Source organism: Oncorhynchus gorbuscha, linkage group LG19 (genome assembly GCF_021184085.1).
Source record: "Oncorhynchus gorbuscha isolate QuinsamMale2020 ecotype Even-year linkage group LG19, OgorEven_v1.0, whole genome shotgun sequence".
In the NCBI taxonomy this organism is placed as follows: Eukaryota; Metazoa; Chordata; class Actinopteri; order Salmoniformes; family Salmonidae; genus Oncorhynchus; species Oncorhynchus gorbuscha.
In genome coordinates this window covers 35776906-35802837 of record NC_060191.1, presented here as the reverse complement: position 1 = coordinate 35802837, position 25932 = coordinate 35776906, and the positions used below count along the sequence as shown (strand labels likewise).

The 25932-nt window shown below is 44.5% G+C and overlaps 1 protein-coding gene and 1 long non-coding RNA gene across 2 annotated transcripts; both read left to right on the top strand.

Moving 5' to 3' along the window:
* Positions 1-7330: 7330 nt before the first annotated feature.
* LOC124005277 lies at positions 7331-8053 on the top strand. The gene is made up of 3 exons (XR_006833596.1): positions 7331-7536; positions 7743-7840; positions 7940-8053. It is a non-coding gene; the product is annotated as an uncharacterized LOC124005277 (long non-coding RNA).
* A 12367-nt stretch (positions 8054-20420) lies between these two features.
* Positions 20421-24062, top strand: si:dkey-202l22.3 (7 transmembrane receptor domain-containing protein). Its single transcript, XM_046316334.1, has 3 exons — positions 20421-20517; positions 22530-23374; positions 23642-24062. The coding sequence occupies exons 2-3, from the start codon at positions 22547-22549 to the stop codon at positions 23966-23968; spliced, it is 1155 nt and encodes a 384-aa protein (XP_046172290.1). The 5' UTR covers positions 20421-20517; positions 22530-22546; the 3' UTR covers positions 23969-24062.
* Positions 24063-25932: the final 1870 nt, after the last annotated feature.

Here is a 25932-nt window from a genome sequence, read left to right as displayed (position 1 = left end):
ACCGAAAAGCCTTTTTGAAATCTGACATGTTGGCTGGATTCACAACAAGTGTAACTTTAATTTGCTATCTTGCATGTGTGATTAAATGGAAGTTTGATTGTTATAGTCATTTATTTGAATTTGGCGCTCTGAATTTTCCCTGGCTTTTGGCCAGGTGGGACGCTTCCCACATATCCCAGAGAGGTTAAACAGCTTGGAAAATTACAGAAAATTATGTCATGCTTTAGAAGCTTCTGATAGGCTAATTGAATCAATTGACTCAATTGGAGCTGTACCTGTGGATATTTGTCAAGGCCTACCATCAAACTCAGTGCCTCTTTGCTTGACATCATGGGAAAATCAAAGGAAATTTGCCAAGACCTCAGAAAAACCAATTGTAGACCTCCACAAGTCTGGTTCATCCTTGGGAGCAATTTCCAAATGCCTGAAGGTACCACATTCATCTGTACAAACAATAGTATGCAAGTATAAACATCATTGGACCATACAGCCTACATACCGCTCAGAAAGGAGATGTGTTCTGTCTCCTAGAGATTAACGTAATTTGGTGCGAAAAGTGCAAATCAATCACAGAACAACAGCAAAGGACCTTGTGAAGATGCTGGAGGAAGCGGGTACAATAGTAAAGCAAGTCCTAAATCGACAACCTGAAAAGCCGCTCAGCAAGGAAGAAGCCACTGCTCCAAAACCGTCAGAAAAAAGCATGACTATGGTTTGCAACTGCACATGGGGACAAAGATCATACTTTTGGAGAAATATCCTGATATCTGATGAAACAAAAATAGAACTGTTTGGCCATAATGACTGTAGTTATGTTTGGAGGAAAAAGGGGGAGGTTTGCAAGCCGAAGATCACCATGCCAACCGTGAAGCAACATGTTGTGGGGGGGTGCTTTGCTGCAGGAGGGACTGGTGCACTTCACAAAATAGATGGGATCATGAGAAGAGAAAATCATGTGGATATATTGAAGCAACATTTCAAGACATCAGTCAGGAAGTTAAAGCTTGGTCGCAAATGTGTTTTTCAAATTAACAATGACCCCAAGCATACTTCCAAAATTGTCGCAAAATGACTTAAGAACAACAAAGTCAAGGTACTGGAGTGGCCATCACAAAGCCCTGACCTCAATCCTGTAGAAAATTTGAGGGCAGAACTGAAAAAGCGTGTGTGAGCAAGGAGGCCTACAAACCTGACTCAGTTACACCAGCTCTGTCAGGAGGAATGGGCCAAAATTCACCAAACGTATTGTGGGAAGCCTAACTTGAATTAAATGCCAGGAATGTGAAAAACTGAGTTTAAATGTATTTGGCTAAGGTGTATGTTCCTTCCGACTTCAACTGTATACAAACATATGTGAGCACCCCTTCAAATGAGTGGATTTGGCGATTTCATCCACCCCCGTTGCTGACAGGTGTATAAATTTGAGCACACCGCCATGCAATCTCCATAGACAAACATTTGCAGTAGAAGGGCCTTACTGAACAGCTCAGTGACTTTCAACATGGCACCGTCATAGGATGACACCTTTCCAACAAGTCAATTCGTCGGATTTCTGCCCACATGCTCTTATTGTGCCTTCCCAAGATGATCCTAACTGACCAGGGAACCCCGTCCATGTCCCGGTTGATGAAGGAATTGTCGGTTAAACCAGGTCAACACATATGCACAGTTATATTCCACCCGCAGACAGACTGTTTGTGCGAACGCTTGAAAAAAATGATTAAAAGCATGTTGAGAAGAGTGGTGTCCAGAGACGGAAAAAACTGGGACATGCTTCTGCCCCACTTAATGTTTGTCCTGTGAGAAGTACCCCAGGCATCCACTGGGTTCTCCCCGTTCGAATTACTCTACTGCAGGCCATGTCGAGGGGTCCTTGACTTAGCCAAGGAGACCTGGGAGGCCTAACCATGCCAGTTCCAGTCAACAATAGAACATGTTACCCTGATGAGAGACCGCCTGTCGGCAGTCTGGCCCATAAAAGGCGCAATGGACTCAAGGCCGGGCCTACAATAAGTCAGTGACACCCAGGGAGTTCAGTGGGAGAGAAAATGATGGTACTTGTGCCCACGGCCGAACACCACTTGCTGGCACAGTGGATGGGGCCCTACGAGGTAACGAAAGGGCCTCACTGTTCAATTACCTCATCAAGTAACCGGACAGGAGGAAGAAGGTACAACTCTATCATATCAACCTGCTGAAGAAGTAACATGGGATATAGGAGGGTGTGGCTTTGATGGCCGTGGAGGACAAGGAAAAGGAGGAGGCCCTGCTACAGAGCAGTCGAGACAACTAGACAAGCTGATTATGTAATTTGGCAGGGTATTCTCGCCCTTCCCAGGACAAACAGATGTACTGTTTCATCATATCCACACTGAACCCGGCAAGAAGGTGCATATCCGGCCTTACATGATTCCTGAGGCCCGCCCAAGTCATCGCAAAGAACGAGATAAGGGAGAGGCTGAGGATGAGGGTGATCGAGCCACCCATAGTTCTGGTCCCCAAACCTGACGGTAGTATGAGGCTCTGCAATGAATTTAGGGGTGTAAACGCCATCTCTACGTTCAACGTGTATCCAATGCCCCATGTGGATGACCTCCTGGAGTGCTTAAGAAAGGCCAAGTTCATCACCCCTCTGGATTTGACGAAGGGATATTGGCAAGTGGCTCCTGAGGACCGCCCAAAGACTGCCTTCGCCACACCAGAGGGGATTTTTCAGTATGTGAAGACGCCCTTCGGACTGCATGGGGCTGCGGCAACTTTCCAACGCCTCATTAAGTGGGCCTTCAATTATCTCCGTTACTATCTGCTCGGGTGTAGGTTTGCCCTCGTTACTGACCATGCTCCCCTCATGTGGATGGCCGGTAAGAGAAACAATAACAACAGAATAGCCAGATGGTATCTTGCTTTTCAACCGTTCTCTTTCCATGTCATCCACAGGGCTGGAACGAGGAACGGGAATGCGGATGCGCTGTCCTGACGCGACCAAGACAGTGCGCCTGATGCCCGGCCCTCCGTCCGGTCCTGAGGAAGTATGTGGAAGGACCACCAGTGGGCAGGCTTCTCCCACGGACAGTAGCCCAGCCCGTCATGTGAGTCAAGGTGATCAGAGGCAATTAAGCACAGCTGACGGTACAAATGAGCTATTCTCTTCCCCTACAAGAGAGAGGAGGGAACTGGCAGAGAAGGGAGAAAGAGAAGAGCATTTGATTCTCCAAAGGAGAGGACGTACCTTTTCGGAAGGGAGAAGAAGGGGACAAACTACCTCTGGGGAATGGCCACCACGGATCTGGACCACCACCCGAAGGGACCTCTCCACGGACGGATCGTCAAAGGCAGCGACACACCCGTGATTTATGTTAGTTAGTTTAAAGATACTCTCCTTATGTTCATTGTTCTTGTAAAGAAGATTTGTGTTTCAAGATAACCGTTGATTGTGTTGGAGTGTTTAAGAAGAAAGAATTTCCTCAGTAGAGAACTTTGTTCAATTCAGAAAACCTGCTCCTGACTCGTTTATCCGCCTTTCCGCTTTAGAGCAAACTCAAAGGTACTTGGTCCGCTCACATATTATATATAGCTACTAAAAATATATATAACAAAATACTGCTTATCTTAATTTCCATAATTAATTTGTAATAATTGTAATTGTAATCATAAAGGTAGTGTATGTAAAAGATTGTTACCTCATACCAGTATTGACATTACAAAAAATACATAAAATATTTGGCAAGCAATTATTATTTTAGCAAACAATTATTGTGATTCATCCAATTTTGTTCCTAAAATCTTTACTCCCTTGCAACACTTGTGAGATACACACACACACACACACACACACACACACACACACACACACACACACACACACACACACACACACACACACACACACACACACACACACACACACACACACACACACACACACACACACACTCAACCCCTTTCCCCCACAAACAATCATACACTCAGATGGTCAACAGTTGTTCCAACCCAGAGCCCAACTCAAGAAAGGCCTTGATTTGCAAATGTATAAACAGTTGCAGCTGTATGAATAAGCATGCAAAATTGAGCAAAAATTGGCAAAAATTATGAGATTTGATTAACCATTGTCACGTCCTAGGTGATGGAGATCAGATATACCCCCTTCCCCTGAAACACTCAAACGCTGTCCCCTGTTGTGACCATATTCCCAAGCATCTCTGTGCAGTCAGACCTTTGATGATTTTGTGCCACCAGGGCCACAATAATATGTCCCTTCTCTGAATGTCTGAGTGTGACCCCCCCTCCCCGTGGGATACTGCAGCTTGTGTTGCCAGCACTGCCACTGCCTGGGTGGGGGCACCCCACCGGAATCCCCACCGGCTAGGTACAAGGTCGATAAGATTCTCATTAGCAGCTTTGACAATTTCCTTTGGCTTTTTAGGACCAACCCTGTCAGGCAGGGTCAGAATTTTGAGGGAGCGGTGCTGCTTTAGGAGGTTTCTGATCACATTCATCTTTCTGATTTGGCTACTTACAGTAGGCCCATAAAACAGATGACTTCTCCTTGGTGTATGGGTCTCTCAGGCGGGTGTATAGGGTTGGGGACCATTCCATCATTATAGGACAGTGAATAAATAAATATGAATCATTTATTTTTAAAATGTATATCCCATATCTGCACTCTTGTAACCCCTGCTCACAAACACACATGGTGTCACGTCCTGACCTTGACCTGTCCTGTTCCTTTTTTATGTCTGTGTTTGGCCTGGTATGGTTGTCGTCTCTGATTGAGAACCATACTTAGGTAGCCTGTTCCCACCTGGTGTTTGTGGGTAGTTGTTTTCCGTGTCTGTGTTTTCACAGAACTGTTTCGATTCTCGTTGTTTCACGTTTGTTATTTTGTGTTCAGTCGTAATAGATTTAACATGGACACGTACCACGCTGCATATCGGTCTGATCCTTCCTACTCCTCCTCAGAAGGAGGACAATCATCACACATGGGCTCTGGGATTTGCAACCCGTATCCTTTTTCACTCACTTATAACCTCCACACGTTTCCAAACACAAAAACACACACGCCACCAGTCCGTGACGATAGATGCACGCATACCCACATACTGTGCCTTCTATGTCCTCAGTGTTGAATCTCTACCATGTTGATTCAGTACTTTTGCGTTCTAGGTCATTGTATATAAAGATGTATCCTTCTAATGCTGTCTTGTCAATTTATGAAATACTATAAATGGAAAGTCTAATTTTCCAACAATCCCTATCTAGTAAGGTGTAGTTGTAGTTTATTTGTTTAACAATTGTTGTATTTGATTGCTTTTCTATATTTTTTCCTATAGCTTTTTCTTCCCATGTCTAGTATTGTGTGTTCCATTATTCGACTCCTCTATGGGAACTGTGCAATATTTAGAATAGCCATTGAGTAGTCTTTGTGTCTCTGAATATTTGTTTGTCAATGTACAGTTTATCGACTACGAGAGCTACATGTTTCCCTTTCAATATATTTTCCTTGAAGATTGGATACAGGACTTTGCGCCGTTGTGCAATTTCCCTTCGGGAACTGATCATTCATGCCTATTTTCGTTTCAGCAAATCTTTTTCCCCGGGCTTTTAACCCTTATTTTATCTTTAAAGGAAGCTAATTTGGCAATGATTGGGCGATCATATCGCTGCCCTCTCTGTCTGAAACGGTGTACACGTTCGAGTTGGATTGTATCGGCAGCTTCCCGTGGGATCTGAAGAGCTGTAAAGGAGGAACTCTCTAACTACATATTCAGGAACTTCTCCTCCTTTCTCTTGGATACCAGTAAGTACCAGATTCTCTCTCATGGATCTAGTCTGTTTGTCAAGTAAGCCTTCTCTCAGAACGGTGTTCTCCATTTTAAGTTCATTAACATCGGATTCAATCCCTTTTAGCTTGTTTTGTCGTTCTCCAATGTCGCAGCGTTTTGGTCACTCATCTCGAGGCCTTCAACTCTTCTATATCCTAACTGACTAGTACAAGTATGGCCAGTTTGTCATTTGTTGATTTTAACAGGTCGGTTTCCACACTTACCATTCCCGGTGGTGAAAATATTAAATCGTCTTTGTCTGTCGAAGAGTCACGTTTTCTTTTCAGGATTGGTTCCCCTTTTTAACTCACCGTCGTGTTTGGGTGTAGCTTGTTTTCGTAATGTTTGTCGCAAATTTCTCCAGCCTTATGATTCGTTTTGGTTTTAACCCATCAGTTTGTGAAGTGCTAATATTTAGTTTTATTTACTGATATTGAATATTATGTTTTTATCTTGAGTTGATCTCCACTGATGTGTTCAGTCTGCCATCTTTACTACCCTTCTTCTTCTATGATGTTTAACGGCGGTTGGCATCTAATTTGTTGCATTTACCGCCACCTACTAGACTGGAGTACAACTCCCTTATACTTTGCTTGAAAAATACAAATGTACTAAATGAAAACCCTACCATCTAACACGACACTCACTAATTTCAAAAGTATTTCAAATCAAATTAGCACCACCCTGGTCCATGAATTAAATGTATTTATTCCTACCTCATGCCATCATCCTGAAAGAATGGGACATCACCACTTAACACACCCTGTAACTCTTCTGATGTCAAGTCTCGTACACCCAAACCTCTCTGCAGCTGCCACCACCACCTCAATTTTCTGCGACTTCCGTTCCATCCCTGCAGTACAGTTAATAGCCATTGTTATAAATGCTAAAAATCGGAAACGTATCACTTTTTGGCCAATCACTCTGTACTGGTATGTCTCTACTACTCTCACCACTTCTCCCTCTCTACTGGTATGTCTCTACTACTCTCACCACTTCTCCCTCTGTACTGGTATGTCTCTACTACTCTCACCACTTCTCCCTCTGTACTGGTATGTCTCTACTACTCTCACCACCTCTTAACCCATCTTCCTCTACTTTCTCCACTGCCTCAGCATATGACAACTTCTGTACTACTCTAACCCTGGAAACCTCAACCTGAATCTCTCGCACGGGACGTTTCTGATCCCCAGCTCTGCAAACTCATTCAATGGAGAGACTTGTGTCTGCGGTTTTTCTTTTTTTCTTTTGAATTAAAACTTAAACAATCGGGTAAGGGGAGTTATTTACTAATTAGTTACCTTAATTCATCAATCAAGCACAAGGGAAGAGCAGACACTCGGCCCCCTGGAATGAGTTTGACACATGTGCAAACAAAGTCAAAGTCGATGTTCTGTGTCTGCATGTACTCCATATGAAAGTGTTCAACTTCAAATCTAGCTATATAAAAAAATATCTGAATTTGTACATTGTACTAATCACAGAAAGTGAAATGATGATAATAATAGTCTACATATTGGTCAGGGATGGGAAACTCCAGTCCTTAGGGGCCTGATTGGTGGCACACTTTTGCCCCAGTCTTAGCTCACACACACCTGACTCCAATAATCAACTAATCATGGTATTCTGTTTAGAATACAATTAGTTTGAGACCAGACCAGAGCTGACCAGACCAGAGCTGACCAGACCAGAGCTGACCAGACCAGAGCTGAAGGTCAGAAAAAAAGCACCAGCATGAACAAATCACTTCATAATGACTTTGAGATAAAGGATGAGATCTTTTTGACAGGTTTACTCTGAAGTTCCCCGTAAAGTCAATATCTGTGTTTCCTATCTGGCCTCATAACCTTGGTGTGTGTTGATGGTACAGGGTACTGCACTGGTAGAATTAGTATTCTGAGCCTGTCGTTGAATCCTCAGACTTGGGACACGGGACCAGGGAGAAGCAGCAGGGATGGAGCTTCTCAAATGAACCGTGTAGCAGAGCCGGTGAGAAGCCAGTCATCCCTGATATACAGGTAAGAGGTCCAATCACCTTCACACAGAGAGAGAGAGGGAGAGAGATGTCAAAAGGCACTCCGGGACACTAATTATATATTTCTCACCATCTCCTGCAGTCAAGAGGCAAAGTTAAACAAATAGCTCCATCCCCTGACCACCTCAGATGTTGTTTTTTTTTTTTTTTTTTTTAACACTATGAATAAATGTCATCAAAATGATTGCATACAAACTGTTAAATGGTAGTGTGTACTCATTTATTTTCATCTACTCATAAGTTGACTCTCTCTTCTCACTGTCTGTATATTCTCCATGAACAGAGAGAGAGAGAGAGAGAGAGAGAGAGAGAGAGAGAGAGAGAGAGAGAGAGAGAGAGAGAGAGAGAGAGAGAGAGAGAGAGAGAGAGAGAGAGAGAGAGAGAGAGAGAGAGAGAGAGAGAGAGAGAGAGAGAGAGAGAGAGAGAGAGAGAGAGAGAGGACTGCATGTCACATGGACTGCATCATTTGCATTGTCACCAAAACCACACAAACACGATGGCCACTTGCACGTTGAAGAAGTGTGCTCTTCACGGATGAATCCCAGTTTCAACTGCACCGGGCAGATGGCGTGTATGGCATCATGTGGGCGAGCATTTTGCTGATGTCAATGTTGTGAACAGAGTGCTCCATGGTAGTGGTGGGCAAACAATGAACACAATTGCATTTTATCGATGGCAATTTGAATGCACGGCGATACCGTGACGAGATCCTGAGGCCCATAGTCGTGCCATTCATCTACCACCATCACCTCATGTTTCAGTAAGCAAATTCTTGGAACCTGAAAATGTCCTAGTTCTTCCATGGCCCGCATACTCACCAGACATGTCACCCAATTGAGCAAGTGTGACCTGCTCTGGATCGCCGTGTACGACAGCGTTTTCCAGTTCCCGTGAATATCCAACAACTTTGCACAGCCATTGAAGAGGAGTGGGACAACATTCCACAGGCTACAATCAACAGCCTGATCAACTCTACGCAAAGGAGATGTGTCGCGCTGCATGATGCAAATAATGGAAACACCAGATACAGACCAGTTTGCTGATCCACACCCTTACCTGTTTGTTTTAGGTATCTGTGTTCAACAACTGCATATCTGTATTCCCAGTCATGTGAAATCCATTGATCAGGGCCTAATGCATTTATTACAATAGGCTGATTTTCCTTATATGAACTGTAACTCTGTAAAATCTTTGAAAATTGTTCCATGTTGTTTTATCCGTGACAGATTCTTTACACCATTTCCTGGATGTTCTGTGACTCTATTTCGGAAGGTAACTTCGGGGTCATTATTTGCAAACAGTTGTGACATCACACACCTTCACATTTCCCTTTTTTGAAAATGTGCCAGTCAAAAGAAGTGTAGTTAAAAGAGGGAAATGACTGCGGAGAGAGTGTGGTTTGGGTAATGGATGACAAGTTATGGATAATCTATTTAAATATAGGTATGTGTTATATATATTGACATAAAACTAAAACTTAGATTTAACTGAGATGGTAAATGCCAGTGTACCTGAATCGGGCCTGGCTCTATGATGAGGCAAAAGGGGGAATTGGTGACTGGCTACAGCTGCAAAAGAAGAACCCTTACATACACTGGCCATTCTTCAACATCTCGGACATCTCGGTGTACAAGGCGTTTGTCATCTGGATGGCGTTGAACCCAGATTGGAAGAGAGGGAAGATCCAGAGGAGACTGCTCTTTCTCGAGGAGCTGGGCAAGGCATTGGTAACTCCAGAGGAGGCAGCATATTACATTTACATTTAAGTCATTTAGCAGACGCTCTTATCCAGAGCGACTTACAAATTGGTGCATTCACCTTATGACATCCAGTGGAACAGTCACTTTACAATAGTGCATCTAAATCTTAGGGGGGGTGAGAGGGATTACTTATCCTATCCTAGCTATTCCTTAAAGAGGTGGGGTTTCAGGTGTCTCCGGAAGGTGGTGATTGACTCCGCTGTCCTGGCGTCGTGAGGGAGTTTGTTCCACCATTGGGGGCCAGAGCAGCGAACAGTTTTGACTGGGCTGAGCGGGAACTGTACTTCCTCAGTGGTAGGGAGGCGAGCAGGCCAGAGGTGGATGAACGCAGTGCCCTTGTTTGGGTGTAGGGCCTGATCAGAGCCTGGAGGTACTGAGGTGCCGTTCCCCTCACAGCTCCGTAGGCAAGCACCATGGTCTTGTAGCGGATGCGAGCTTCAACTGGAAGCCAGTGGAGAGAACGGAGGAGCGGGGTGACGTGAGAGAACTTGGGAAGGTTGAACACCAGACGGGCTGCGGCGTTCTGGATGAGTTGAAGGGTTTAATGGCACAGGCAGGGAGCCCAGCCAACAGCGAGTTGCAGTAATCCAGACGGGAGATGACAAGTGCCTGGATTAGGACCTGCGCCGCTTCCTGTGTGAGGCAGGGTCGTACTCTGTGGATGTTGTAGAGCATGAACCTACAGGAACGGGCCACCGCCTTGATGTTGGTTGAGAACGACAGGGTGTTGTCCAGGATCACGCCAAGGTTCTTGGCGCTCTGGGAGGAGGACACAATGGAGTTGTCAACCGTGATGGCGAGATCATGGAACGGGCAGTCCTTCCCGGGAGGAAGAGCAGCTCCGTCTTGCCGAGGTTCAGCTTGAGGTGGTGATCCGTCATCCACACTGATATGTCTGCCAGACATGCAGAGATGCGATTCGCCACCCGGTCATCAGAAGGGGGAAAGGAGAAGATTAATTGTGTGTCGTCTGCATAGCAATGATAAGAGAGACCATGTGAGGTTATGACAGAGCCAAGTGACTTGGTGTATAGCGAGAATAGGAGAGGGCCAAGAAAAGAGCCCTGGGGGACACCAGTGGTGAGAGCGCGTGGTGAGGAGACAGATTCTCGCCACGCCACCTGGTAGGAGCGACCTGTCAGGTAGGACGCAATCCAAGCGTGGGCCGTGCCGGAGATGCCCAACTCGGAGAGGGTGGAGAGGAGGATCTGATGGTTCACAGTATCGAAGGCAGCCGATAGATCTAGAAGGATGAGAGCAGAGGAGAGAGAGTTAGCTTTAGCAGTGCGGAGCGCCTCCGTGATACAGAGGAGAGCAGTCTCAGTTGAATGACTAGTCTTGAAACCTGACTGATTTGGATCAAGAAGGTCATTCAGAGAGAGATAGCGGGAGAGCTGACCAAGGACGGCACGTTCAAGAGTTTTGGAGAGAAAGAAAGAAGGGATACTGGTCTGTAATTGTTGACATCGGAGGGATCGAGTGTAGGTTTTTTCAGAAGGGGTGCAACTCTCGCTCTCTTGAAGACGGAAGGGACGTAGCCAGCGGTCAGGGATGAGTTGATGAGCGAGGTGAGGTAAGGGAGAAGGTCTCCGGAAATGGTCTGGAGAAGAGAGGAGGGGATAGGGTCAAGCGGGCAGGTTGTTGGGCGGCCGACCGTCACAAGACGCGAGATTTCATCTGGAGAGAGAGGGGAGAAAGAGGTCAGAGCACAGGGTAGGGCAGTGTGAGCAGAACCAGCGGTGTCGTTTGACTTAGCAAACGAGGATCGGATGTCGTCGACCTTCTTTTCAAAATGGTTGACGAAGTCATCTGCAGAGAGGGAGGAGGGGGGAGGATTCAGGAGGGAGGAGAAGGTGGCAAAGAGCTTCCTAGGGTTAGAGGCAGATGCTTGGAATTTAGCGTGGTAGAAAGTGGCTTTAGCAGCAGAGACAGAGGAGGAAAATGTAGAGAGGAGGGAGTGAAAGGATGCCAGGTCCGCAGGGAGGCGAGTTTTCCTCCATTTCCGCTCGGCTGCCCGGAGCCCTGTTCTGTGAGCTCACAATGAGTCGTCGAGCCACGGAGCGGGAGGGGAGGACCGAGCCGGCCTGGAGGATAGGGGACATAGAGAGTCAAGGGATGCAGAGAGGGAGGAGAGGAGGGTTGAGGAGGCAGAATCAGGAGATAGGTGGGAGAAGGTTTGAGCGGAGGGAAGAGATGATAGGATGGAAGAGGAGAGAGTAGCGGGGGAGAGAGAGCGAAGGTTGGGACGGCGCGATACCATCCGAGTAGGGGCAGTGTGGGAGGTGTTGGATGAGAGCGAGAGGGAAAAGGATACAAGGTAGTGGTCGGAGACTTGGAGGGGAGTTGCAATGAGGTTAGTGGAAGAACAGCATCTAGTAAAGATGAGGTCGAGCGTATTGCCTGCCTTGTGAGTAGGGGGAAGGTGAGAGGGTGAGGTCAAAAGAGGAGAGGAGTGGAAAGAAGGAGGCAGAGAGGAAAGAGTCAAAGGTAGACGTGGGGAGGTTAAAGTCGCCCAGAACTGTGAGAGGTGAGCCGTCCTCAGGAAAGGAGCTTATCAAGGCATCAAGCTCATTGATGAACTCTCCGAGGGAACCTGGAGGGCGATAAATGATAAGGATGTTAAGCTTGAAAGGGCTAGTAACTGTGACAGCATGGAATTCAAAGGAGGCGATAGACAGATGGGTAAGGGGAGAAAGAGAGAATGACCACTTGGGAGAGATGAGGATCCCGGTGCCACCACCCCGCTGACCAGAAGCTCTCGGGGTGTGCGAAGGGAGGCATAGGCATATCCCAAGGATCCCAGCTTCTGTAGCCATCGTGAGAAGGATTCAGGAGGAGGATGCTGGTGCCCCATCCACCCGAACCACAGAACCAACACCTCCAATACCAGTAAGTAAGTGTGAGTGATGTTGTTGCATGTGTGTGTCTGACTCTCCTACCTTGGCCTGCTGTCACTATATGTGAGTGAGATGTTAGTAAAATTCCGTAAATGAAGTGTTTGTCATTCTAGTTTGAAGTAACAAGAAGAAGCGCTGCGATTGTGTGTGGACCCAAGAAGGACGACACAGTACACATGCATCAAGTGGAAGAAATACATTTGCAACATACACACAGTAAAACTCTGTCCCTCATGTGGTGTGTAGATCGGCCTTATTTGTGTTCAATGGGGCTCATTTATCATTTCCATAAAATGCTGTATGTAAAAATGTGTCCTTTCAATTTGTTCAGTTCAAAGCAATAAATATCAATAGTGATAAAATCTTGTTTCATTTGTATTTGTTGAAGATAAACATGATTTATTCCACCCATTTCTTGATTATAAACATTTGATATTAAAAAAAACCGAATAGCGCTTTTATTGATAAATGTGATCTAGCAGAGGTAAACGGCAAATATTAACCATGTATGCTATCTAAATCGCTTGTAATTTATATAAGTCAACATGTAAGTATTATTAATGATATCACCCATTTACACACAATACGCCATAAGGATGAAGTGAAAACATGATTTTAGGAATGTTTGCAAATCATCACTTTAATATCCTGTTAAACTGAAACGGTGGCGCAGGGGATGCAAAAATATTCTTAGAAATATTTAACCTCCACACATTAACAAGTCCAATACCTCAAATGAAAGATAAACACCTTGTTAATCTACCCAGCATGTCAGACTTTTTAAATGTTTTACTGCAAAAACACAGCACATATTTATATTAGACCACCACCGAAACAAAGACAAGAGGCAGCCATTTTGTCCCAGAAAATATACAATTATAAAAGCAGGATTAAAAAATAAATCATTGACTAACCTTTTGAAAATCTTCATCAGATGACAGTCATATGACATGTTACACAGTACATTTATGTTTTGTTCAATAATATGCATTTTATATCCATAAATCACGGTTTACATTGACGCCATGTTCATAAAATTATCAAAAATGTCCGGAGAAATTATGGAAAGCTACACCAGATAATAGAAATACTCATCATAAACATTGACTAAAGATACATGTTTTACATATAGTTAGAAAGATACACTGGTTCTGAATGCAACCGCTGTGTCAGAGTTGTTTTTAACGTTACGTTTTTAATGTTAATTAGTTGACAATGCAATAACCTGAGACGACGCTCAGACGTAAAATATTTCTCCGCTATGTTGGAGTCAACAGAAATACAAAATTACAACATAAATATTCCCTTACCTTTGATGGTCTTCGATCAGAATGTAGTGGAAGGAGTCATACTTACCCAATACATAGTTTTGTTTCAATACAAAATTACAACAAATATTCCCTTACCTTACCTTCCAAATTACATATTATAGGTCGACTAAACTGGTCAAACTAAGTGCAGAATCAAATTTAGGATGTTATAAACGTACAAAACGAATGGCATTCCAACCGGACAATCCTAGGTCATCTAGGGCTAGCTGGGACAAAGGAAGCTCTGTGCCCAATGCGCGCCCTAACGCACATGGAAATCCTCGCAACACTCAAAGTTTTTCACCTCACTGGGTCAAAGTTCACAGCATTTGCACAATTAAATGCTCTACTGAATGAGGACATATAGTGGAAGACATAGGAAGTGTTTCCAGATCCATAACTTGTTGGGAAGGGAGGGGGCGATGACGTCAAAGTTGCCCCAACTTTCAGGATCTCAAAACTAGTTTGGAAGATTGCCTGCCCTGTGAGTTCTGTTATACTCACAGACATAATTCAAATGGTTTCAAGCTTCAGAGTGTTTTCTATCCAATAATAATAATAATTTGCATATATTAGCAATTTAGGACAGATTTTTATGCAGTTTACTATGGGCACGCAATTCATCCAAAGGGGAAATTTCGCCCCCTATCCTGAACAAGTTTTAATATTCTTTTCTGAATTCTTCAAGCTCTGTCAAATTAGTTTGACCATCGCAAGACAACCATTTTCAGGTCTTGCCATACATTTTCAAGTAGAATGAAGTCAAAACTGTCACTCGGCCACATTGACGGTCTTCTTGGTAAGCAACTCTAGTGTAGATTTGGCCTTGTGTTTTTAGGTTATTGTCCCGCTAAAAGGTGAATTCATATCCCAGTGTCTGGTGGGAAGCGGACTGTACCAGGTTTTCGTCTTCAGATTTTCCCTTATCTCCTTTCCGTTTCTTTTTTGTCTGTGTTCGTTTCAGCCGAGCTATCATGTCAACACATTCAGAGATTGATCAGCTTCCATACTCATTTGCATAGACTACCTAAATAACACGGAGTTATAGTTTAAATCTTACTTTTCTAACAGAAGCTGCTTCTGAAAGTAAATTCAGAGTGAGGTTGGGTTTATGTAGGCTACATTGACATCTGATTTGCCCAAAGGACACCATCATTCCAATGGGAAGGTATATTATCATTCAACCATGGTTGATTGGATATTTGGAAGTTTAGAAGTAGTTACCGTAAACCCAATATAGGATGTCAAATTCATGATATCTATAATAAACTTGTACCTTTGGATATTGTCATTTATATGTTATTCATTATGTACACTGAGTATACAAAACTTTAAGAACACCTGCTTTTTCCATGACATAGACTGACCAGCTGAAAGCCATGATCCCTTATGTCACTTGTTAAATCCACATCAAATCGGTGTAGATGAAGGGGAGGAGACAGGTTAAAGAAGGATTTGAGACATGGATTGTGTGTGCCATCATTCAGAGGGTGAATGGGCAAGACCAAAGTTAAGTGCCTTTGAACTTTAAGTATAACACAATAGATCTGGCAAGTGAAAGGCCATAATGTATTATTCCATCGCAGATGCAATTTAGATTTTGGCCACTAGATGGCAGCAGTGTATGTGTAAAGTTTTAGACTGATCCAGTTAAACATTTTGTATTAAGACTTCCCAAATGTGCCTAATTTGGAATTATAGTGTACAATGCACTGCTGAAAACCTGGGTTGTATAAGAATAAACAGTAGCAAGAAAAAGTATGTGAACCCTTGGATTCAATAACTGTTGAGCCACTTTTTGCAGCAATAACCTCAACCAAACGTTTTCTGTAGTTGCGGATCACACTTGCAAAACGATCAGGAGGAATTTTGGACCATTCCTCTTTACAAAACTGTTTCAGTTCAGCAATATTCTTGGGATGTCTGGGGTGAACTGCTCTCGATTCCTGCCACAGCATCTCAAGTCGGTCAGGACTGACTGGGCCACTCCAGAAGGCATATTTTCTTCTTTTGGAGCCATTCTGTTGTTGATTTACTTCTGTGTTTTGGGTCGTTGTCCTGTTGCATCACCCAACTTCTATTGAGCTTCAATTGGTGGACAGATCGCCTAACATTCTCCTGAAAAATGTCTTCATAAACTTGAATTCATTTTTCTGCCGACGATAGCAAGCTGTCCAGGCCCAAGGCAGCCCTAAACCATGATGCTTCCTCCACCACACTTTACAGTCGGGATGAGGTTTTGATTCTCCACACATAGTGTTGTGTGCTCCTTCCAAATAACTCAACTGTAGTTTCATCTGTGCACAGAACATTTTGCCAGTAGCGTTGTGGTACATCCATTCACAAACAATGTTTTTTTTGGACAGCAGTGACTTCTTCCGTGGTGTCCTCCCATAAACACCATTCTTGTTTAGTGTTTTACGTATTGTAGACACGTCAACAGAGATGTTAGCATGTTCCAGAGATTTATGTAAGTCTTTAGCTGACACTAGGATTCTTCTTAACCTCATTCAGCATTCTGCGCTGTGCTCTTGCAGTCATCTTTGCAGGACGGCCACTCCTAGGGAGAGTAGCAACAGTGCTGAACTTTCTCCATTTATAGACATTTATAGATTTGTCTTACCGTGGACTGATGAACATCAAGGCTTTTAGAGATACTTTTGTAACCCTTTCAAGCTTTATGCAAGTCAACAATTCTTAAACTTCTGCAATCTCTTTTGTTTGAGGCATGGCTCACATCAGGCAATGCTTCTTGTAAATAGCAAACTCAAATTTTGTGAGTTTTTTTATAGGGCAAGGCAGCTCTAACCAACCTTGTCTCCTTGATTGGACTGCAGGTTAGCTGACTCCTGACTCCAGTTAGCTTTTGGAGAAGTCATTAGCCTAAGGGTTCACATACTTTTTTTTCCAAACTACACTGTGAATGTTTAAATGATGAAAAATACAATAATTTGTGTGTCATTAGTTTAAGCACACTGTTTGTCTACAGTTGTGACTTAGATGAAGATCAGATAAAATTTGATGACCAATTTATGCCAAAATCCAGGTAATTCCAAAGGGCTCTTATACTTTTTCTTGCCACTGATCATCTGAATTTCACTGAATGGTGTTAAAGGGAAAGCTTCATGGGTGAAGTTATATTTTGGTACTTGTTTCATTAGTCCATTGTTGACATTGCCCCAAAATAGTTTGCTTGTCAGCAATCAAGTTTTCAAGACATGTCACTTTCAAAATACAGAAATCGTCGTATGATCATATGACATCGTACAATGGAAAATGCATCATACGGGTCTTTTATGTACTTTGAAAGTGAAAAGAAAACATTTTGGGACCATGTCAACCAGTGGTGGAAAAAATGCCCAATTGTCATACTTGAGTAAAAGATACCTTAATAGAAAATGGCTCAAGTTAAAGTGAAAGTCACCCAGTAAAATAATACTACAGTGAAAGTATTTGGTTGTAAATATACTTAAGTATCAAAAGTAAATGTAATTTCTAAAATACTTAAGTATATCCAAAGTATAATTCATTTCATTAAAACATTTTTTAAATGTACTGATAGCCAGGGGCACACTTCAACACTCTAGGCATGTGTTTAGTGAGTCAGACCAGGGATCCACTCTTGATAAGTGTGTGAATTAGACCATTTCGCTATCCTGAGCCTGCGAAGCACTCAAAATGTAATGAGTACTTTTGCGTGTCAGGAAAAATGTACAGAGTAAAAGTACATTATTTTCTTTTAAAATGTAGTGAAGTAAAAGTTGTCAAATATAAATAGCAAAGTACAGGTACCCCAAAACTTGAGTAGTACTTTCAAGTATAATTACACCACTGATGTCAACAATGGACCCAGGAAACAAATACCAAAATATAGTTTAGGTAGATGAACAAAAACTCAGGAGTGAAGACTAGATTTCAATGTAACCCTTAACTAGTTGCTTGAACGCACCTCCTTAGCAACTCAACAAGCACCAGCTGCTAACCATTGCCAATCAGCCTCCTATTGTTTACAACACTTACCTAGTTGCCCTGAACTTTGCTCCTCAAACAAGCTCCAGCTGCCACTAACTGCTAATCAGCACACACACCCGTTCTTAATCACCATCACCAGCCTATTTAAACCCAATCAAAGAGGCATTCCTCCTCTGTTTTGTGTTGCATCCCTCCTTCTCCCATGTCATTCTCCTTTTACATAGGTTCCTTCAAGGATCTGCTGGGGGAGGCACAGCAGCAGCCTGACCACAGCAGTCTGACCACAGCAGCCTGACGGTGATGTCTACCTGAGACTCCAAGCAGCAGGGGTATCAAACACATTCCATGGAGGACTGAGTGTATGCTGATTTTTGTTATTTCCTTTCAATTTGTGGCCAATTAGGACCTAGACACCCAGGTGGGGGGAGTTCCTAACTAATCAGTGACCTTAACTGATCAATCAAGTACAATGGATGAGCGAAAACCCGCAGACACTCGGCGCTCCATGGAATGAGTTTGACACATATGCCCTATAGAGGCAACTCCCCTGGATCCTTCATCTGCAGCCCTTTGGCTTCATCTGGTCTATTCATATTCTCAATATTTCCTCAATAAATATGCTAAACCCATTCCAATTTCTGGTCCTTACACTTCTGAATACACTTTAAGCTGATCAATTAAATTGACACATTGTAGGTTTGCAAAATTCTGGGAATGTTCAATAAATTCTCTGGTTTTCCATAAATCCTTGTTGGACGATTCTGGATTTCTTGTTTATTGCCTTCTGATTCTGGGAATCATCTAACCAGGATTTCTGAAAAACCAGAGAATTGAATTGAAAGTTGCTGGAATTTTGCAACCCTAATGCAATGTAAGCGGATGAATTTTGAGCAGAGAGAGACTAGCGATACTGTATCAGCTGACATTTAGAAAAGGTGATCTTGTACAATGGCGCATGGGGCATAAATGGCACACAGCACCTTGCTATTTTTAAAAAAAAAGTAGCTAACTGCTTTACAATACCCTATTTCTGACAATTTGTCCTATGCGTGGGCTGTGTAAGGACAATGAAACTGTAAGACTGACATCCTTCTCGACATGCTCACAACCTGCCAGTGGATACAAAACACTTCAAGAATTGTGCATTTCAAGTTGTAGTTAAGTACAGTATAAAAAATCATAACACAATCTACTATTCTTACCAACCAGGACTTCAAAATATAACATTTTTTAAATTTGCATCTTTAGTTTTTTTTGGATTAAATGGTAAATGGTGAGCCTATCCTCATCGGATGTATTGGTGACTAAACCAAATGTTCTCATGGTATTTCACGGAAAACCTCGATTCTGCATGAATGACTGAGGGGTGAACCATGTGTGAAACCCTGAAGCAGAGTCAAAGGTTCTGAACATAAAGACAGGGACCATCTACAAGTGTTATAAGTTTGACGTTTTCTACTTTAGAGTTTAGAAAATATTACCACCTACGCCTGAAAAATGTGCCAAAGTGATTGAAAGAAACTGGCATCCTATCTATAGGGCTAATTTCGTAACACTAACAATATGCCTTTACCTCTGAATATATGAAGATGTGCAAACTCACAATCCTGTTCCAATTGGTTGCCTTAAGGATCTCACACATCGCACCAAGTGTGGATCTAGCATCCGTCTACTGGTCATTCAGGCTGTGTTTCCAGGGACCACTCGCTGGAAACGTCTGCTGTAAATGTTCATGCGATTCTACATGTAAAATTGGTGCCCACTCAGTTCGAAAATAACACTCAGAGGTGCTAAGTACTCTCGGACAGCGAACGCTCTTGGTGTGTCTGAGCCCTTACGCTGAAATCCTCCCAAAAAAATGACTCTGTGTGTGTGTCACAGGACGCTGCTGAGGGGAGGACGGCTCATAATAATGGCCCGGGAATCAGAGCAAATGGAATGGCTTTAAACCACCACCTGGAAACCACCTGGAAACCACCTGGAAACCATGTGTTCTGATGTAATTGATACCGTTCCGTTGATTTTACTCCGGTCCTTACCAAGAGCCCGTCCTCCCCAATTAAGGTGCCACCAACCTCCTGTGATGTATGCATGTGCATGCGTGCGTGCATGTGCGCTTGAGGCAGGAAGGGATGGAGGGATAGCCGACATTTAATTGCAGGTTGTCCGTCTGTTGTTAGCACATCATTTGACGCAGGTTTGGATTTTGTACCTGACTGCATAAGAGAGAGAACTATATGCGTTGCATTGTGCACTTATGGAAGGAGGTTAGCAACACGTTTTGGGAGGGAAATCATTTAGAAATTCATGCAGTGTGTGGGATTGACATCTCTGGAGCGTGTGAGGGAGAGAGGGAGAAAAAGAGGGAGGGGGGGAAGAGGGTGAAGGAAGGATAGTGTTGGGACACCACACAGTCTCTCTTTTCAATCATCTGCCTATATATATGTGCTGTGAAGGATATAGCGTCTGTGGCAGCCTGCTACCCCTCATTCCCAGACTTTCTGCTGGAGCACAACCACTGGTTGGGCTCAGAGAGAGAGAGATAGAGAGAGAGAGAGAGAGAGAGAGAGAGAGAGAGAGAGAGAGAGGGGGCAATGCTCACATCACAGGGAGAGGGGGAAGAGAAGAGGAAGAGGAGAGAGACACAGTCACAGAAGTGAAGCGACGTGACAGAGAGGAGAGACGCGTACTGCCTCTGAGGAAAAGCAAGGCACTGTACAAGTAGGCTTCTCTCTCTTATCTTACACACAATGCACACAAATGATGCGTACAAAAAAAATGCACAATACACATAATTACAGCTTAAATCAATGTTGCTTGTTTTATTGTGGAATACGGAAAATGTGAACACTCGATATTCTATTTTGAAAGGTTCACTTAGTCCCCCCAAAAAAATAGTACTAAAACTACAGTATGTACAGCTGGTTTGACGAGTTGGAAGGATGATTTCATGAAATTGTTAACGGTTCAAATGCTACCAAATATTATCATTTGTAATGATATGTCATTTGTTCAATCACAGATTTTAAAACATTTAAAGGAATGTGTAAAAATGTTGTGTATTATTAATTTTGCATTAGCCAGTCCTTTCTTGTGCGTTTTTGTCGTCAGCCTGATCGATCAGATGGCAGGGCAACAGATTAAACGTGTTTCAGGAGCAATTTGACTGTTACCTCTGTTTGCCATAGATTTTTAGGCTCACTTCAAAGTAAATAGGGACCCTGGTCATTTCCCTGTTGAAATAACCATCCAAAACTAGCCTGGAAATACCACCCAGAGTACAGGACTGTCTTTCATCTCAGTGTCTCGCTCTGCTTGGACGAGTACATCAACATATGCAGCCTATAAAGACCTGAAGACTCACTCAAAATGTACTATAGGCACTGGACATTACGGCATGAAGACACCATTCACCAAAGTGTTGCATTATCTACTGTTGTTTGTTATGTCACAGCGCAACGACTTAAGCTACATATTCAATCCCTCCTTCCTCGCCACCTGTTGATCTACCACGTTCAGAGCGACAGGGGGGGGGGGGGGACTCTCTTTTTTAAAAATCTGTATATCAATCTACCCACCTCTGTATCTCTTGCCTAAAGCATATTTGATTATGGGCAATCATAATAGAATTCTTCAAACAGTAGGCTATGATTGGGGGGGTCACTAAAAATCTCCTTTTCCTAATCGAAGAAATCATGATAGTCTCCCACATTAACTAGAAGAAGATGGTAAAAAAAAACATTTAAATCAATAAAGCCATTTGATTAATCCCACAGTATGCGTCAGTGCAGACGTGACACGGATGAGCTGTAAAGAGCTCCTCCGTTTTGCAATCAGAGGGTTTTCAGCTCTCGTCGAGGATCAGAAATAAGTGGCTGGGAGAACTCCATCAAGTGCATTGCAACAGCATTAAAGGGGAGGCATATCCGAGGCGCTGAGACCAAGTGAGTAAAGTGAGTGCAGGCAGTAAAGTGGGCGGTCACAGTATTAAAGAGACCGGACAGGGAAAATCATGACGTTTACACAGATGCCCACATTCCGCCTCCCCAAAAAAGGAAACGACATTCAGGTTAGTACATACATAGAGGATAAGGAAGAGAGATGCCCAACTTGGTGGAAAATCTGTCTCTCATCAGCAGGTGGCGCTTTTTCGTTGTTGTTTTTTGTTTAAAAAAATGAATGGCTTATTTTGATACGTGAGGTTTATTTGATTGAATGGAAGTTTCGTCAAGCTTAAGTTGTTACACGTGTACTAATATAAGTAGGACACGTGACATCCTGGGCAACTTTGAGAAGAAAATGCAATGCCATCTTGAGATGGCTTTGCATATTCATGGCATGAGGCTAGCAGCATAACATCTCCATTGAATACAGGTGGATGATGTCAACAACCCTCATTGAGTATTCAAAAAAGGATTACAGTAATGGGATGCATCCACCAATCAAAGAAAGGATAGTCAGGAGCTAAGACAGCCCACCGTGCCGCTTTGTGGACAACGTCTCCCATTGTTAGGGGTGGAGAGACATCTATCTTGTCAGTTTATCCATAATCTTTGGTACATATTAAAACAGCAGCTAAATGCAGAAAGGGCTGCTGAGGGTCATGAACAGGTTGAACTCAGAAAATAAGTGAACTGGTTCAAGCCTTTTCTTTGCTATATCATACTGTAAGTGCTGATGCTTCCCCCAGTCTTTCTTAACTGACACAACTTAGTGACTGTCTGTTGTCGTAGGGGAGCAGTGTACTGAGATGGATCCCATCCTGGAGGAGGTCCTGAGTGGGGCCAACACTACTGGAGGCCCCTCCTTGAACCACAGCAACAACCCCCTGGACATGTTCTCTGGCATGCAGCTGCTGCTGCGCTTCAAGCCCCTCTTCCTGCCCCTCTACTGCCTCCTGGTGGCTGTGGCCGGCATAGGCAACTCCATCCTGCTGGCCTGTATCCTGGCCGATAAGAAGCTACACAACGCCACAAACTTCTTCATCGGTAACCTGGCGGCTGGCGACCTACTGATGTGTCTGACCTGTGTCCCTCTGACTGCCTCGTACGCCTTCGACAGCCGCGGCTGGGCCTTCGGACGCCCTCTCTGCCACCTGGTGCCGCTGCTGCAGGCCGCCACAGTCTTTGCCTCGGTGCTGTCCCTCACGGCCATTGCTGTGGACCGCTACGTGGTGGTGGCCCACCCAGTGAGGAGGAGGATCTCTGTCGGGGGCTGCGGCGCGGTGGCTCTGGGGGTGTGGGGGTTGTCTCTGGCCCTGGCTGCCCCTCCCTCCCTCCACACCCGCTACCTGGACCTGAGGCCCCGTGGGGTGGAGCTGGTGGTGTGTGAAGAGTTCTGGCCGAGCTCTGGCCAGCTCAGGCTGCTCTACTCCTGCTGTATCCTGGTAGCCTCCTACATGATCCCTCTGCTGTCAGTCAGCGTGTCCTACTGTGCCATCACAGTGCACCTGAGACGCCACACGCTGCCCGGAGAGCCCTCACACTGCCAGCAGCGCTGGAGCCAGAGGAGGAGGAAAACCTTCTCTCTCCTGGTGGCCTCTGTGCTTGCCTTTGCCCTCTGCTGGCTGCCCCTGCAGGTGAGCACACACGCATGCACCGATGCGCACACACACACACACACACACACACAGGCACGATGCACTTTCCTGATAGCCCATCAACTTTCCTGTCATTTTTATATAATTGAGTTGATGTCTTTGAGAAAATATGCTGAAAAAGCATTTTAGGGGCATCACCTAGGCTGTATACAATCCTAATGTAATCCCAATGTAATCCACTGTAATCCACTGTAATCCTAATGTATGTGACCCCTGAGCATGTGTATTCCTCCTCCCTCCCTACAGGTGCTGAACCTGCTGCTGGACCTGGACCCAGACTACCACATCGTGGACAAGCGCTATGTCAACGTGCTGCAGGTGTGCTGCCACCTGGTGGCCATGAGCTCCGCCTGCTACAACCCCTTCATCTACGCCTCCCTGCACAGCAAGATATGGCTGCACCTCAAGGGCTACCTGTGCCCTTGCCGCCGCCAGGGGCCTCCAGGGGGCCAGCTCCTCTCCCGCTGCACCTCCCGGAACCCGGCCACCTGCCTCAGCCTGCTCTCTGAGGTCCCCGCCCCCGGCAAGGAGACCCCGGGGGCCGCCGGTCGAGAGTCCGACAGCACCCTCTGAGAACATCAGGAACCACAGTATGGTTTATAGATAGGGTTCAAAGGTCATATGCCATAGCAGCAGCCATTACATATATCTCATACACGCAGTTAGAGACGACGTAGGAGCAGGGAGGAAGGGGAGAATGAGGAGAGGCAGAGAGACCGTGGGACAGGGGGGGTGGGATCAGGCTGCTCTGGAGATCGTCACTTTCACCTTGGGTGTCACTACAGCAGCCCTGCTGCCCAGGACGATGAGCAGGGTCCCGCATCTTCTGTGAGGCAGAGCGTGTAAACACTGTTGGGACCTTGGGCCGGGATGCAGGTCTGGAAAACGGCAGAAGGGGGTGATGACCCTGCTCTGTACTCCTCACTCTCCAAATGGATTACACACACAGGAAACAGAGGAGGGCAACAGGGCACAAACAGTCCGCAAAGATAGCTCACCCTTTCTGTTGTTCCCTCGTTCTGCTGTGCCTTCGCCTGATTTTGACATGGTTTGTACTTTCTCTCCCTCGTCTTACTCTCTCTCTCTATCCATTTTTCCGATTCATTTCAATGCATGTAGCTTTACTTTTTATTTTGATTCCTCTCTCTCTCTCTCTCTCTCCGTCTTGTCTTTCTCTCTGCCTGGGCCATATGGAGCGATTCCCCAGCCCAGTGCTAGTTAGGTGTGTTGGAGTATCTTTGAACAGGTGTTGTTCCCTGCAGGATTTCCCTGCAGTCCCAAACCCAATCAGCTCCCCGGAACTCAATTAATCCGAAGCAAAGCGCTATCTGTGCAGTCACCCACAGTGATATTATGGCTGCCATGTTGACTGACAGCCCAGGAACAGCACCCGGTCTGCCAAATGTACCTCACATTTGGATGTGTTTATTATCTGTTGCTGAGTAGCGCATCTAGAACACAACATACACTTTTTAACCCATTGTTATGCCACTTGCTGAACCCAGAGACACTGTCTTTGAGCCTAATAAAATGGATTCATTCCCAGAGGCCCTTTCCGTTGGTGTCTGTGAATTGCTGTTATGTTCTGTTAAAAACGTTAGTTGTTTAAAAAAAAAACCTGATGTTGCACAAAGCTCCTGCCATCTTATTTCCTAGTGTGTCTCAACCCCAAATCATAACCCTGTTGTCATCTGTTGACAACACAATTTATAGCGATGGTTACACTGAGTGAAAGCGAGCTTTCTAGCCGTGGTTTCAGTGGCTGCATCGGAGGAGGACGGGTGCATTTCTAACAGGGTTGGGCAGCGGTGTCCATGTCTGTCTAGTTCGCCGGGGTTCATGTAGCTGACATTCACAAGGCCTCTGAGCAAGCTGTCACTGACTCACTCTAGCACACCACCCACGGTGTCAAAGTCCAACAAGAACGCTGGGTTTGAATGGCTTTAATTGTGATCTGTATGGATGTTTGTGTACGACCAGATATCATCAATCTGACTTCAAGTGTGTGAGCAAAATGTTGTTGTTTATTCAATCTTCATAATCAAATATAATGGAAAAGGCACAGGGGTTTTGAATGAACCTCCTTTAAACAAATAGATAATGTAGGTTTTGAGTAATACACCGTGTCACACATACTGTACACACATCAGAAACAATTACTCGCAGCGAATGCATGCCTGTAGTTTCACACATCCCCGTTTCTGTTCCTTCTCTGTAGAGGCACCTGTTCTACCCTGCCTTATTGTTGGCATCACCTTGGCTTCCTGTATGAGGTTCAGAGGCATCATGCACATAGGGGGCTACAAGGGAATACTTTTTTTTTGCAGATGTTACATGAATTACTGAACAAAATGTTTAACCCCACATTTTCTCATAATTATTTATAAAAAGATCGGTCAGCTGTATTTTGCAAAGAGGGCACAATGACTGGACCAGGAAAACAGTACACCCCCCCCCCCATTCTACCTAGTAAATGGTTCCTTCCAGGGTTAAATCAAATCAAATTATATTAGTCACATGTGCCGAATACAACAGTG